Source organism: Betta splendens, chromosome 4, assembly GCF_900634795.4.
Source record: "Betta splendens chromosome 4, fBetSpl5.4, whole genome shotgun sequence".
In the NCBI taxonomy this organism is placed as follows: domain Eukaryota; kingdom Metazoa; phylum Chordata; class Actinopteri; order Anabantiformes; family Osphronemidae; genus Betta; species Betta splendens.
The window spans coordinates 24,886,222-24,901,221 of record NC_040884.2 but is presented as its reverse complement, the minus strand read 5'-3'; the positions used below and the strand labels follow the sequence as shown (position 1 = coordinate 24,901,221).

The window sequence follows — 15,000 nt, the reverse complement described above, 5'->3', positions numbered from 1 at the left end:
AAAGCGGGCACTGCTGGCACCCGGCCAGATTACCCAATCAATCTCCTCTGAGAGAGGGGGGAGGGCGGCGGGGGGAGGCGGTGGAGGCAGGGAGGAAAGTGAAAGGAGAGAGGGGGAGGAAGAAGGAGAAAGGGAGCATGGAACAGAGAGCAGAGGAGGAGAGAGAGTGGGGAGTGGGGGGGGGGGAGTTGTGGAGCTGAAAACAGTGAGGGATGAGTAAATTCCGTCTTTGTAAAATGAATAATTAAAAAAATAAAAAGGACGGAGACAAAGACGTCCATGAAAAGGGCGGAAGGGTTTGAGGAGTGTGGCGTGAAAACCAGGCGAGCGAGCACCTGGTGCAGCGACACGGGGAGGACACGCACGATCCCACGCGGTCCAGACAAAGGCCCGGCCACCGGCGCCTGTTTACAGAGCGCCGCTCCTCCCCTCGTGCCACCTGTTACTGCGCTCGGCCTCACAAATGTTTAACCCTCTCAAAGAATCTGCACCTCCGTCTATTTGCAGTGTGTGCGCTGCGTCCTGGGAGCGGATGAGATTAGAGCTCTGAGGCGCGCTTGCGTTTCCACCGCTTGTTTTTTTAGTATTTTTAGGCAGATTCATTGAATTAAAGTCGATTTTCTGATTAGTGGTCGCACAGCAAAGACACATATTTTGGCGAGGGATCATCAAGAAGATCCATGATCACTTGTGAATTTTAACATTGCTCTATTGTGCAAATCAAATTTAGTTGTTTTCATAATCCATAATCTAAACCATAAATTTCACATGATCAGGTTTCCATTATTTTACAGTGGATTTCTTTATGTGTCTAAATGAAGCATCAGATGTCCATGTTTGCCTCCTCATTGTGACAGTTCTCATCAGCAAGCCAAGCACTGAGTGGACTCAGTGAAGCACCGCGCTGTGGATGACGCACTCGTGGCACTAAATCTGTGACGCTCCGCAGGCAGTGAACCCGGACTGGCATGAATCGCAGATGTTCAGGGTCGTGACCCGCGGCTGGAGAAAAGCTAAATATCTGCAGCAAGAAAGGCGAGTGCATCGCTTCCTCAAAGACTGTTTGTCTGCGATTGCAAGTGTGTGTGTGTGTGTGTGTGTGAGAGACACATCCTTCTGCCTTTAGTGTGTGCGCCAACAAAGCATGCCTCCACACTTGTCAATATGTACTGTATGCTTTCTTCATCACACAGCTCCGGTGCTTTGATCTCTCATATTGAGTTACTAAAGGCATGCCATGTTCTTATAATCACACGTTTCCTTCACAAAGTGTTTTGTTTCAGGAACATCCGAATTCCAGCAGAGAAGAAGACTATAAGATGTGTGGCTCTCTTTTAGGAAATAAATATGATTAAAAGGCAATGTGAAGAGGAGAGACAGAAGCAGAACTTTTACAATTAGACGACAAAAGACTCCACTTAAATGACTTAAGAGAGGTACAAGGCTCCAGGCTGTTCAGGCTCTTGATACAGTATCATCGTGCTTACTTTGAGTGTGAGCATTCATTTGCATACGAGTGTGGGTGTGTGATACGCACACACGCGTGCCGGCGTGCTGCGAGTGTCTACGTGTGAGCGCGAGGAGCTGCGATAACACGTTCACTATCCAGGGGTGAAGCCAAGCAGCGATCCGGCTAGTCAGAGGCCTCCAGTTCTGGGAGTGTGGCCAGGGCTCCAATCCCACCACATTCCCCTGGATTAGCTGTCAACCAGTCCCCAGATCTGAGGATTAGCACATTATATTCCATTATCTTTCCCAAACTGGAGAGTCCACAAAGTCGACATCATTGCTGCCGGGTGGGGGTGAGTGGGACAGGGCTGAGTAAGAGGTGCCTTCAAACCGGGCCAAATTGAGCCAAACTGAGCTGAGCCAAACCAATCTGTAACTAAGACTCCACTCCGGTTCAATGTTGCCTAGCAACCACATCGGTTTCCAGAAACAAACAAGCGACCTGTATTTAAATATCTAACTTTGAGATTTCCTCACCGTTATCCACAACAAAACTGACGGACCGCTACCAGAGAGGACCACAAATTACAAAAAAGACGCGCAACATAAATAAAAACAAACCACTCCTGGCTTATCTTCCCGACGTTCCGTTTCACTATTTCGGCGCACGGAGCCGCGTGTCACTCAGCGGCGTGTGCGACTCCTGGGAGCCGTGTTGTTTTTCACTCGGTGATCCGGGGCGGCTCGGGGGAACGAGGGAGCCGTTATCAGCAAGGGGCCGTGATAGAGACTTGATCAGGCCGCCGCTCTGTGGGGACCGAGGAGCCCAAGTTAATCAGAGACAGACAGACCCCTCGTCGCCCTGGGGACCCGCGCGCCTCGACCCCGACTTTCTCTCTCCCGCTCGGCCCCGCAAACGCACGGCAACACAGTCACACGAGCGCATTCATGCCCGCTCATCCATTTCGCCGTCGTATGTTCACAGCCTTTGCACACTGTCATGCATTGCTGCTGCTATTACTCTAGGGTTCGGCCTAAAAGGTCTGCGGATTAAGTCCAAGCAAAATTTATTCAACAGCAATAAAATATCATCTCTAAGAAGCTGAACCCTCGTGGGTCAGTCATTACCAAACACTGGTTTTAAGTTCTAAACATGAGCCAAATTTCCCAAAAAGCAAACAGGAGGCAGAATTCTGGCTCATTCAGATCAAACCGCTTTAAATGGAGACGACGGGAAAGCTGAGTGGTTCCCAAACCAAACAATGAGAATAACTGCTCCAACAGCAAACCAGGCCTCAGCCTGACATTGAGAAGCTGAGGCAGTGCAGACAACACCTGTACATCCTAGTTTAAATCAGAGATCTCAGAACCATTTCAAATTGTACCTCTTATTTATTTCCTCCATGTTTAGTACCACTGACCGTCGGCCGCTCAAACGGCTCATAAAAACACATAAAATGTGCTTTGCACAGCGACGGACACGCTGCAGCTAAGCCATATATTGACCAGGCCTGTCAAAGCGCATACGTTAAAGAGCTGACACGCAGGTATCCAGCTGGCCTACCTCTGAGGAAAGGTGTAGGAAATTATATGGCATTTAGATTAATTAGACACAGTTGTCAGATTTAATTAACTACTAGGTTTAATTAACCATGTAATTAATCTTATGGTGGTCCAACACATGCACACACACACAGACAGGCGCCGAGACGCACACATCAACCCGTGCCCACACACACATGCATAGGACATGCACAACAAATGTAATCTGTTCAGCTGACAAGAGCGCACACTTTCGCTGTCAAACCTCATAAGGGAGTTGGGCTGAATGGACGACTGGCTACAGGCGAAAGCAGCGTGAACGAGCGGCGCACGGTAAGAATAGCACCTCCAATCCATTCCAGGTTTCACTCCAGCCCAGGTGGAATGATAATCCAGCAGCCGGAGCGGCCCGTCTAGTCAACATCCTGACGCCCGCGTAATCCTGGTTCCAATGCGTGTCAAGCAGCATAACACAAATATTTAAAGGTGCACCGGTGTGAACCAGCCAGAGAGTGGGACATTCAAGGTAAAGCGCCGGAGACACCGCATTGAATCTCAAAGCTGCTGCAATCACATCAAAAGGGTCATTTGCAATAATGAGCGAGACCAAAGACGCACGCTTGGATTATCCACCTTTCAATCCACTCACGCATCAACCAGCTCTTCACCATAATCTGTATGTTCGATTGGCTGCTCGATGACTGCTCCCGCTCTTCAGAAGATGAGAGGGTCAGGGGGGCTGCGGACCCCGACCTTTCATCACCAGGTCCGGCCCCTGCAGCCACAACCAGCAAAGCCCGCTGAGCGCTAAATGTGTCCTATGTGTATATGTATTGTGTGTGAATGTGAGTGTTAATGGTCAGCCAGCTGCTTTATGTGATTTGACCTTTACTGAAACCATTGAGTGGACCAATAAAGCCAGGCAGTGCCGTGACCTTTCACCTCCCACTGACAGTTTTGCTAAGACCTGAGGGGTCGGGGGGTCAGTGCTTGAGGAAGTGCCTCCAGCAGCACATCTACAACATCACGCTGTTTAGGCAGATGTTACAAAGGCAACAGCTAATAACTAGGCAGCTCGTCGAGCAGGACGACAGCAGAACGGCACGTAGGCGCCATGAGGCTAAAAAATTCAAAGGTGGGCTTTTGCATAAAAGATAGGAGTGAACTTCATAGGTGTTGCATTTTTAAAAGCTTGCTATTTCAGACGTCAGGCTGGGAGTCGGTCCCGTCCGGAGCAGAGACTGCAGCGGCGCAGACAGCAGGAATCACAAACATGTCAAAACAAGAACCGGCAGCATTATCGCCGTCAGAACGGGTCCCTTCGCTCTGACACAGGCCTGTGCGTGCTCACAAGCATACATGAGTCCCCCGCCCGCACCCCCCACCCCCGGCCCTGCCCGTACACAAGCGGAGGGTTGGTTAAGTTCACTCACATAGTCATGGAAAGCCTTGGCCTCGCTGGAATGTTCGCATGTCTCCCTCCGGTCCGGGGCAGCGCAGTACAGATCCCAGAATACACTGTGCACACAGGACAAGAGAACGGCAACAGTTAAACACTCATGAAGTTCCTGGTTTGTGTGTGTCTGTTGTGGATACCGTCGCAGGATTACACGTTGTCTTATAATTGTGAGGGAGGAGCTGAACTCATCTTTCAAGTCCAAGTCAACCGTGCGTGAATGTCTGTGACTGTGACATAAACCTCATTTCATTGAGCATAAAATATAAATGAAAATCATTATCTAGTCATTTTAGTTGTCTATAAACTGATCAATTGGATGATCAGAAATCAAATATCCTGCAGGCTCCACTTTGGCCAGCGTGTCCTGCCTGAGTCCCGCAGCTCAGCATCACAAAGCTTCCACGCAGCAATGATCAGCCACATAACGCTGCTCTCAGTCTGCCCCAACGACCTGCAGGATATTGACCAATCAACTGTGATTATGTTACTTACTGCCCAATCAGCTGCACTCATATTAGTTAATTAGACCAATCCAAGTCCTCGAGGGCAGCCGGGCCACCAGGTCCCACTTCAGATGGGCCCTTAATTACTGCACTGATATTAAGTACCTGCTAAGCCAGACCACATTAAAGGTTTCTCCTTCAAGATACTGGATTTAATGGACGATGTATAAAAAAAAGAGTGCTGGACTCATGAGGGGAAATTCTTGCTGTCATTTTCAGTCGCAAATAAACTGTTAAATGCATTCTTTGTGCTGATGTTAGGAGAAGCCGTGACACTTGATATGACAGACTGCAAAATGGAGCAGAAAATATTAGCTGATCACCCATAACTGTCAGAGAATCGCTCAGTAGCGCCCTGTCACATGTTGGTAATTTTCAATCATTCAGGATGTTTGATTTCCATGGGGCAGGGTTATTATCTCTTAAATATGGTTATTATAAGATAATGTTGATCTCGCCTCTAGACTTTCCCTCATGACCCATTGATTTTGTTATTTGAGCGCGTCAAGGAAACAAGAGTGAAACAATAGGTGTCCTAAAAATATAAAGAACAATAAATTTCACCCCGTAGGCACACAGTATCGCGCTCTCAGAGCACACGAGCTAAAATTATTAAAGTATTTAAAGATTAAAAGACAGAGTTGGTGCCCGAGGCTCTCAGCGAGCGCTGGGGTCCCCTCCAGACACAACAGAGAGGGGCCCGTGCAAAAAGAGCAGCGCTGGAAAAACATATGGCGTGCGCCGCGCCGCCCTTCTGTCACTCCACAATAAAGTCCGCGCACATTATCATATCTATCGGTTGGCGTTAAAGAAATTGCTGCCGAGGCGAGAAGGCGCAACCATCGCAAATCCAATCAGCTCTCTGGGAAATGAAATGAGGGGCAGGTTACGGTTCGTCACCAAAGAGGACGCGAGCAGGTAGACGGCGTGAGCAGGGCCAGGCGATCTAACATCTCCTGGACTGCCACGGCTGAAACATATTGCGACTGACGCGGACGGTCTGAGGCGCACGGGGAAATTTCCTTCATCGCCTCTCTGCATAATCTGAGGCAGGATCACGGGCGAATGAAGCTAAACACAGAGACTGGTGTTATTTCGCGACTTCGGGAGGTTGACAACATCGGGCGTGAAGATGTCGAGTGAACGGCAGGTTGCAACAAAGGCCAGAGTGCATCCTTAGCGAGTTATCTAATGTATCTCCGTCTCATCACGATGGTCCGAATCGGGTCCAAATCGGGACGTGACCATTGTTTAGTTTGATTCGTCCGTCCCGCCTCAGCTGGAGGAAAAGCCCGCGCCACAGCCGCCGTCGCTTCCCTTTCAGAGACACTAATCTTTAGAAATTATCCAGGAAGTCAACATCCACAGTTAATTAGCACCAGCAATCTGCAAGGAGCCTTGTCCTCTGCACACCCATGTAACAGCAAATGTTCTAGCCAATTATCTAATCATTTCAATCTAATTTATGGCTCCATGAGAAGTAACTGGTGGTATTTGAGCCATATAGAGGAAAAAACCTCCGCTGTCCTCGCTTTGAAGAGTCGCAGAAGAGATTTAAATAGCAGCTGGCAAATGTCATGCAAACTCTTTGGGTTTTTTTTTTTGTGCATTCAAAGAAGAAGAAAAATATGAACTGGCGCTGTCAGCGCACGCACACACACTTTGTATCCAGAACAGAGAAGGAAAGGGATTAGAGTCCAGCCGTCCAGAAGAAGACAATTACTAAAATTAAATGCCATCACGATAATTATTGGCAATTAACTGTGGTCTGACAAAGCCCGTGTGCTTCCCCATTATAATAAGGAGGGTAAACAAAGACACAGAACGACAGACACGCGGGCTGGTGGCGGCAGGTCCACGCGATAATCCAAGCGCGTGTGTGTTTGGCGAGCCAGTCGGTAAGAAGAGAGAAGAAATGGGAATTATGACAGAGATGGAGGCAGATGGAGATAAGGACGCAGACGGAGCCAGAGGGCAAAAAATAAAGTTACACGGGCCCAGAATCAGACCAGGCTCCTCTTAATGGGACCAAACTGCTGCAATCAAAGAGCGGAGGCGGGTGAAGCCAACCCCTTCCAGTTGTCTTCATTACCTTGACTCAAGGAGCAGCTACATGTATTCTCCTGGAGTTATCGATGCTACAGACGAGCGGGAGGGAACAACAGCATGTAAATCAGGAAGGCTCCCTTCGGACGCGGGCTAATAGATACGGCGAGCGGCGCGGCAGCGGAACGAACGGCTCGCGAGCGGCCGAATTAAAGTTGCATGTGCTCCGTTGAGATGTTGGCGCAGACAGCTGCTTTCAGATGCGCGGTCTCGGTGTCTCCTCCATCAGGCGTCAACGCGCGTCGGCCCGAGCGATACTGAAGCCCGCGTCTTCGGCTCACCGGATTTGAACTCTGGACGGAGGCTTTTATTTTGAAAAGTATTTGATGCACGGTATATTACAAACAGACCGGGGTTGCAAAACTTCCTCCATTAGGGCACCATGGCCACCGCTGCCGGTGATTGGGTTCCGTCTAGATGGTAGCTCATTTTAAGACAGCCGGCTGCGTGAGTGTTCAAATTGGATTATATTCAGATGGAGCCGCCGCTGATCGAGACTTTCCGGCCATTTCGCTACCTCTGTACTTCTTTTCACCAAGTGAGAAATGTCATAGCTGTCAGAAAGTCCCAACGTCTGTGGCTCTGAATTACAATTAGGGTTTTTTTTGCATCCTTGGCTGCTTATATTTACAGTCTGAATCATACGATGTGAAGAAAAAAGGATGAATTAGACGAGGAAAAGGGAAAAGAAGGCGAGAGGTGTCACTGTCTGATACCTGTTTACAAAAGCACAAGGCTCTCACTCCGCTTTCTTTGCCCCTCACAAACAGGAATTTCAGCTGGAGGCTATCACACACAAGATCCCTCTACATACTGTTGTTGTGCTGGTGTTTTCGTGCGTGCGTGTGTGTGTGCTTTGTGTGGCGGTTGTTTATTGGGAATTCAGGGCCCATCCAGTGGAAACTGGTTAAAGCAATCGATTTGGGGATGAGGAGGAGACAACTAGCAGCGGCCAATAGAGAGGGAGCTAATGACACAATCAACACCTGCAGCCCTCGCTGAGCCTTTTCTTTATCCTGGCACCCATAACAACAGATGTGGATGAGTGACCCCAACCACCAGCCTCCCTCTTTCTCCCCCTACGATCCCTCCCCCCCTCACTTTTCTTACAGCTATGGTCTTATTCTGAAGTCCCCCACCCTCCAACGCCGTCCTACAGGAAACAGGCAGTGAGGCAGGAGGTGCTGAGTGGGGACCACGGGGGTGGGGCTGCTGTGGTGGAGAAGTCGGGGTCTTTGATTCGGCTGTTTAACACAAAGAGGGTGGAATGCAAAGAGTTAATCCGTTCGGGGTCTCTCTTCCGCAAACAAAGGGACAGGCCTTCAGACAAAGGTTGAAGGAGGGGGAGCGAAGGTGAGGGATGAGGGAGTTTGGTGGCTTTCCTACCATCTGGAGCTTTTGTTTTTGGGGGAAGGCAGGGAGTCGGGGGGGGGGGGGTCTGCTGAGTGGCGTTGGGGCTGGACAGGGGTCTCTGCGCCTCCCCCCTCCTGCAGCCGAAGCCCAGACGCCACCCCCAATGAGTCCGCGTGTCCACGTGCTGCGCGGAGCAGACAGACGCCCCTCAGCTAGGTCACACTACACTGGCTCAGTCTGGCTAATCATCGCCCACTGACGGCTCGTGTCCCACTCTGCTCACACACATCAATACCACGCACGCACAAAGTGGGTGCTCGATGTCCCTCTTTATTTCCCACGTCCACGCGGACGCACGCTCGCTGCCAGTCGCCCTCCTATTGGCCCGGACAGAGTCGCGAGCAAGCGTGGGCCGCGCTGTGTGTTTGTGTATGTCACTCTGTCAGTTCTGCCAGTAGCCGTCCAATTGAGAGCTGTCAGGTTGAGAGAAGCCAGGCTCTTTAAGGACCATTATGAACCGTGTCAACAGGCTGCACAATTACAACACACTCTGGGGCCAGAGAGGATGAATGAATGAAGCCGCATGTCCGGGTTTATTACACTGGGCTGACCGGGGGGCTTCGGGATGAGTAGGATCGCATGAATGACAAACAAAGCGGGCCCTGTCAAAGCCCTCATCCTGGCTCACTCGCGCTGCCTTGCCGAGGATTCAGCCACTCAACCTCCCTGCCTTTCTGCCCGCTTGATTCTTTGTCTGCACCCTGTGCAGCTGTCCAGTTTGCTCCTTAGCGCCCATCTGCACAGCTCCTCGTCTCCACGTTGGATCTTTCTCGCTTTCACCCTTCCAAACTGGAGGGAGGAAATCCTACACTTAGATGTTCCTGTTATCACCCGTGCAGACAGGGAGAAAAGCGTTGCACATGTCAGAGCATAAGCCCACTTCAAGCCAAATAGAAAACACAGTTGTCTATTTATCCAGCAGTGACAGATTTGTTTAAAGAAGCTGAAAATACATCCTGCGTCAGAGGCTTGTTCTGCTAAATGGAGCATCAGCTTAAACTAAGTCTTAAAATCTTTACGATGGAGCAGAGATTTTCCTGGGGAGAGCGTGCCACTCCAGAAGGGCGCGCTAGTGGGTAGAAGAGACATGAGGCAAAGTGTGTGGAATTCAGTGGGAGAAGCAGGTGCATGCTGGGGAATTCAAAAAGAAACGCATGCTCCTTATTGTGTTTGATCAATCTAAGAGCCGTCCTTTTAAAATCAGAGACTTTCTGAAGGTATCTAGTTTTGATGTCCATTCTGGATTAACATCAAGCATCGGTAAATCCCAGTAGACTATTGGAAACTTCTGTGTTGAAGCTCGAATTAATAAGTTAATGTTCAGGCTTATAAGCACAGTTAGAACTGTTAGAACAATGCAAAGAAGAGCTATTTTAGTGAATTTGGCTCGTTTGACTGGTGCAAATTTGCCTAAATCTGACAGACTCGCTGAATCATTCTACTTTCTATTTACATGCCCAGTGTTTTATGAAAGGCTGCAGTACTAAGCGAGTCAGGGAGACCAGAGACGGCACATTTGTCCTGATTTTGGCGGCCCGCAGCGTGAAACCGAACCCCAGCAGCCCAACGTGTGCTCATGTTTGTGACTTTGAATGGACAGTGCACACTTTGCTGCAAGGCTGGAAAAAAAAGAAGCCCCGGCTCAGTTTAAATAACAGAGCAAGGGACGTTAACTCACTTGTCAATCAGAGCGACGCTGGGAGTGCAGCACTTAAACATGTGTGAGATGCATTCCCTGCAATTACTGTCCCTCTCCACATTCTTTCAGACCACCGCGAGTAGTATGGCAGCAGGAGCGCGAGCTGCGGGGAGACACGTGTGCACGGGGGTCGAGGAAGAGAAGGAGGAGAGCCGAGGCACACTTACCACCACCACGAGTGTAAAAATCCTGGAGGTTCCCCAAGTGTGATGTTCTTCTCCCATCGGATCTGAGAGAAAGGAGCGGGACAGAGGAGGGTGATGATGAATCAGACACTGAAGCATGTTTTATGCATAATGTAATCATTTTCTCTAACTGTCCTCCCAACTTTACAGATACTTGAGCGGATAAATCGGCCGACGGGCAGTGTAGTGGAGTGTAGTGCGGAGTCTGTGGATAAGACACAGTGACAGCCTTGAAGCAGCAGCCCCTCTCTACTGCCTTCACAAGCCAGCAGAGCTCCTGTATCTGGACACCCAGATAAGATGCAGCGCGCGATAGCGGACCCGCTGCCCGCTTCACACACTCCCACTGACATGACTCCGCACACGCGCGGCACAGTGTGAGGAGATGATTCACCAGAGCGTGTGACGGCGGCGTGACAGCAGCAACATTCCTCCATTTTTCCTATTTATACAGACAAACAGATCTGAGCGTCTGATTTCTATTAGAGCATCTACTGTATAGATTTCCCCCGTGCGGTTTATAGCGATGTGATGCTTCGCATGTGGGTGTGGGCCTGTTGATTTAATGCTGCTAAAGAGCTGAGTGCTGCACTGTGCAGGAGAGCATAGAGTGGCAAAGTCCTCCTGGGGACAGGAGTGTATTGTGTGTATACAACGAGGACCAGAGGCTAATTGAGGCAGGAGAGTCCAGGTGATAGTGCTCTCGTTAGGTGGCGCAGAGCAGGTGAGTGTGAGTTCGCTATTCCCATAGGGATAAAAATCCCCCATCCATTGAAGCATTTGTGTGTTTTTAAAGTTTCTACGCGTGTGGAAGCATAAATTATGACATAGAAACGCCGGGAGGAAGCGCCAGCACAGGCACAGGAGGGAACATGGTGAAAGATCAGAGTGTAAATGTATAAAAGAAAGGGAACATGTGGAAAAGGATACGAGCGGGTGGAGGGCAACGCGGTGTCACGCGCTTTGACAAGAACTTGAGAACAATGAGTGACTTCTAGCACACACGCGCGCGCGCGCACACACACACACACACACACACACACACACACACACACACACACACACACACACACACACACACACACACAGAACGCTGAGTGATGTAGAGAAGTAGGAGAAGTCGCGTCTGTCTGCAACCTCCCTTCAAACGCTCCGGTGGAATTCCTTAACACCTTAAAGGCCGCCACTGCGGCGACGGCGCATAGCGGAGGTCAAAGGTCAAGCTGCAGCGTTTGCTCGGACGCACCCGTTCACGTGGGTCTAATCCGAACCCGCACGCTCCGTCCATATGAGACCACTGAACAAAAAAAGACGCCGTGCTCGAAATAAACAGAATCATTAAGCAATATAGTGTTGCAGGCGCAACATTTGAGACAACTGGCGTCAAATTGACTTAGCAGTCTTAGCGTGCATGCCTCGTGGACATGGGCTGTTTGTGCGTGTATGTCGTTTTAATCCATGCCTGTGTGGATGCAGTTTTAATTCCTGGATGAGCCTGTCTTAGTGTGTGTGTGTGTGTGTGTGTGTGTGTGTGTGTGTGTGTGTGTGTGTGTGTGTGTGTGTGTGTGTGTGTGTGTGTGTGTGTGTGTGTGTGCGTCTCCAGTTGCCTGCGACCCAGAGCTTCACCTCTTTCCAGCAGCTCACCAATAACACTCAATCTCTGGGAGAAGATTCGCCCACAAGGGCTCTGGAATCAGCGAGCTTCTCTGCAGCCTCTTCTCTCTTAATCTCGTGCGCTCCTCTCCCTTCTCTGGTTCATATTTTAGGGCCGGCCTCCAGCGGCCCTGCCCGCCCTGCTGACCGTCTGTGCACACACAACAGGCGAAAGGCAGCCCATTCTGTCTGATTGTGTCTGATTGATACAGCCACGTTTGAGTGAGGCCCTTTTGGGGAATGTTTCTGTTTTTGCTTTTACCTTCTTCAAATATTCAAAACTTTGTTAAAATGGAAGGGAGTAACTTCTGTAGTGATTACAAAGGTTTTATCCCCTCATACTGACAGTGCCAGCTCTTTTACCGCCTGAGTTGTTGCCCAGACCAGGTACATTATAAACTAACATCCATAGATGCAACAGAGGGAGGAGGAGGCTTTGAATCTGCTGGTGCAACTCTGTACTTCAAATAAAGTGGTTCAGTGAGACCCACACTTTTTGATCTGCTTAACTTGGAGACCGACTACTTAATTCTGTTTAAATGTGCTTCATTCAGTTCCTGGTCTGTGTTTAACTAAGCTAAGCTACGTGATAAATATGTGGAACATCTTTTCTGCCGCGTTCACACACTGATGAAGGAAGAGCTGCAGTGAAAGGTGCCTGATGCACTGGGCGCCACTTGGGGGGTGGGGTGTATTATGTACTAGTATCTCACGGCGGGTGTTTCAGGGGAGCACAGAGCTGAGTTCATGCGGCTGCAGAATGAATACTGAGACGACAAACAAAGAGGGTGTTCAAGTTGACTAAAGCAGACGTGCCTCCGCTTGGCATTCAGGCCCCCTCTCCCTGTTGGGCGGTGTATTAAGTGGAGCTGAATAAAGCAAGCGGGCAGCAGAGGTGTTGTACGGGAGAAGGCCCGGACACAGGACCATTAGCGGGAAGGATGTGCATTAAGGAAGAGGATGCAACACATTAGAGACCTCACCTCTTGGACAGATCAGGGGCCTAATATGAGCCTAATAAGTCTGGCAGACTCGGGGCAGATGCTTATGTTTGGAACGGCTTCAAATACTGAAGGTGCGCTTCATTCAACTGCAGCAGCGGATGTTTACTAAATGTCAAAGCAGCAACGTGTGGTTACAATATGTCAAAATGTTAATTACGGTGTTTAGTTGGTGATTACAGTGGAATTAGAGCTAATAAGGTGAGTAATTACATTAAGTAGCCTCACTAAGTGTTTACATTGTCCAAAATTGACAAACAGTTGCAAACGTTACGTGTTCAGCGAGTACTATCGCTGACACACAGCTTCCTGTCGGCCAGTTTGGCCCGTGGTAAGATTGCTCAACAGCTGCTTGAACCCGGCACAGCCTCTAATGCGAATTCCATTCCTGCTCATACAATAGAAGGGGAATCACTCTCATCCTTTGTGAACAGGAAGAGCAAATGAAAGGACTTCTTACCTCTGACAGGAAGGTCTGTGCTGATTTCTGTGCGCCGACATGCAGCAAGTACTCGTACACGTATAAAGCTAACCTGGAGAGAGAGAGCAGAGGAAAAGACGAATCAGCGCCGGCGATCACATCGTTTACGCTCCATTTGCTCCTCGCACGTCCTCCTTCAACTCTCATTTGAAAAGGTTATTTCAGAATTATTTCAGATTTAAAAGAAAACACGCTGTATGGTCCGCGTCTGCTTCCAAGCGACGAACGCCCAGCAAATGTGCACAATTGGCAGAAATTCATTAGGATGTTGTCTGAGATGGAAGGCGGATAAAGACGATATTAGAGGATGGAGATTATATACGCTTTGGAGGGGTTGTAAACGTGTGATGTAAAGCTCTGCAGCTCTGTGCTAATCAGCCTCGGTGGCATTCGGCCATGTTCCTGTGGTTGGAGCAACTCTGCCGCTGAGGCGCAGGGGCTGAAGACAAAACAGTGCAGGCGCTGGGGGGAAGACGCGGGCAGAGGAGAGCAGAGTTCCTGATACCAGAGGTGGAAAACGGCGGAACAGGAAGGCGAATTTTACGATGAGACATTCCTAGAAAGGCTCCGAATATGAGCATCGCAGGCTGTTACTGACACCGCGTAACGTGAGCGGCGGAGTCGCATGCTAACGAGTGCAGCTCGCCTTCACGCTCAGCTCTGCGCGCTGATGGCCGCATTTAAAATACACCGTGCTATTAAGACTATATATTGTGATGGGTATTGTGCACAGGGAGCAGGCGTCACAGCGACTGCTCGAGCGAAGGCACGCGGAGCAATTAAGTCGCGGAGAGAACAAATGACACAAGACGAAACATGTTAATTAATGAAGTAAAGACGAGCGGGTGGATACATGTCGTCACTGTACATTTAGACAGATCCACACCTGCTTCCAGGCTTGCATGCTAAGCTAAGCTAATCCTCCCCCAGCTGCAGCCACTCACACGTAGACGCCGACAAAAAGGAAGAAGGCTTCTTTGTAGATGTTGTGCATAGAAACCATCTCACCATTACAGTGGTTCTGCTCCAAGCTGACTCATCTCTGTTACCTCTCATCCATCTCCTTTATAACTCTGCTCACACGGGCTCCTGGCAGACTAGCAGAGGTCAGGACTACTGCGGCTGACCTCACACAGCTCAAGCCCACATCCACACACAGCGCCGCCGCCGAAGCTGAAACACCTGAAACAGCCAAGGTTGTGGCCCGGGCCGCGGTCACACGGGTCAAGAAGTAGCACGGAGACTGTGATGTTTGGGTTGACTAAACTGAGCGAGGGCCGGAGGTGAACGACCTGATGCATGAAGATCTTGCTGCAACATCCTGGGAAACGTCTGTCGAAGAGAAACTGATCAGCCACAGCTGAACCAGTTTAAACCAGCACGACACACCGGATGCTATCGACTCTTGTATTTCTCACTCTTACATCAGACGCAACTATATCAACAGCCATCTTAGATACGCTGTGTAAACACAATATTTAAAGAAGAGGTATATTGTTCAAATGAGCT

The 15,000-nt window shown here is 49.6% G+C and overlaps 1 protein-coding gene across 2 annotated transcripts in view; it reads right to left on the bottom strand.

The window, feature by feature from the left end:
• The window catches only part of ssbp4 (single stranded DNA binding protein 4), a 60,509-nt gene that overhangs the window by 39,664 nt on the left and 5,845 nt on the right, over window positions 1–15,000 (bottom strand). For both annotated transcript variants that reach the window (XM_029146687.3, XM_029146688.3), the window contains exons 2-4: window positions 13,471–13,543; window positions 10,339–10,400; window positions 4,425–4,509 (exon numbers count right to left, since the gene is read on the bottom strand). In XM_029146687.3, the coding sequence (XP_029002520.1) occupies window positions 4,425–4,509; window positions 10,339–10,400; window positions 13,471–13,543 (220 nt within the window). The remainder of the gene's footprint in view (window positions 1–4,424; window positions 4,510–10,338; window positions 10,401–13,470; window positions 13,544–15,000) is intronic.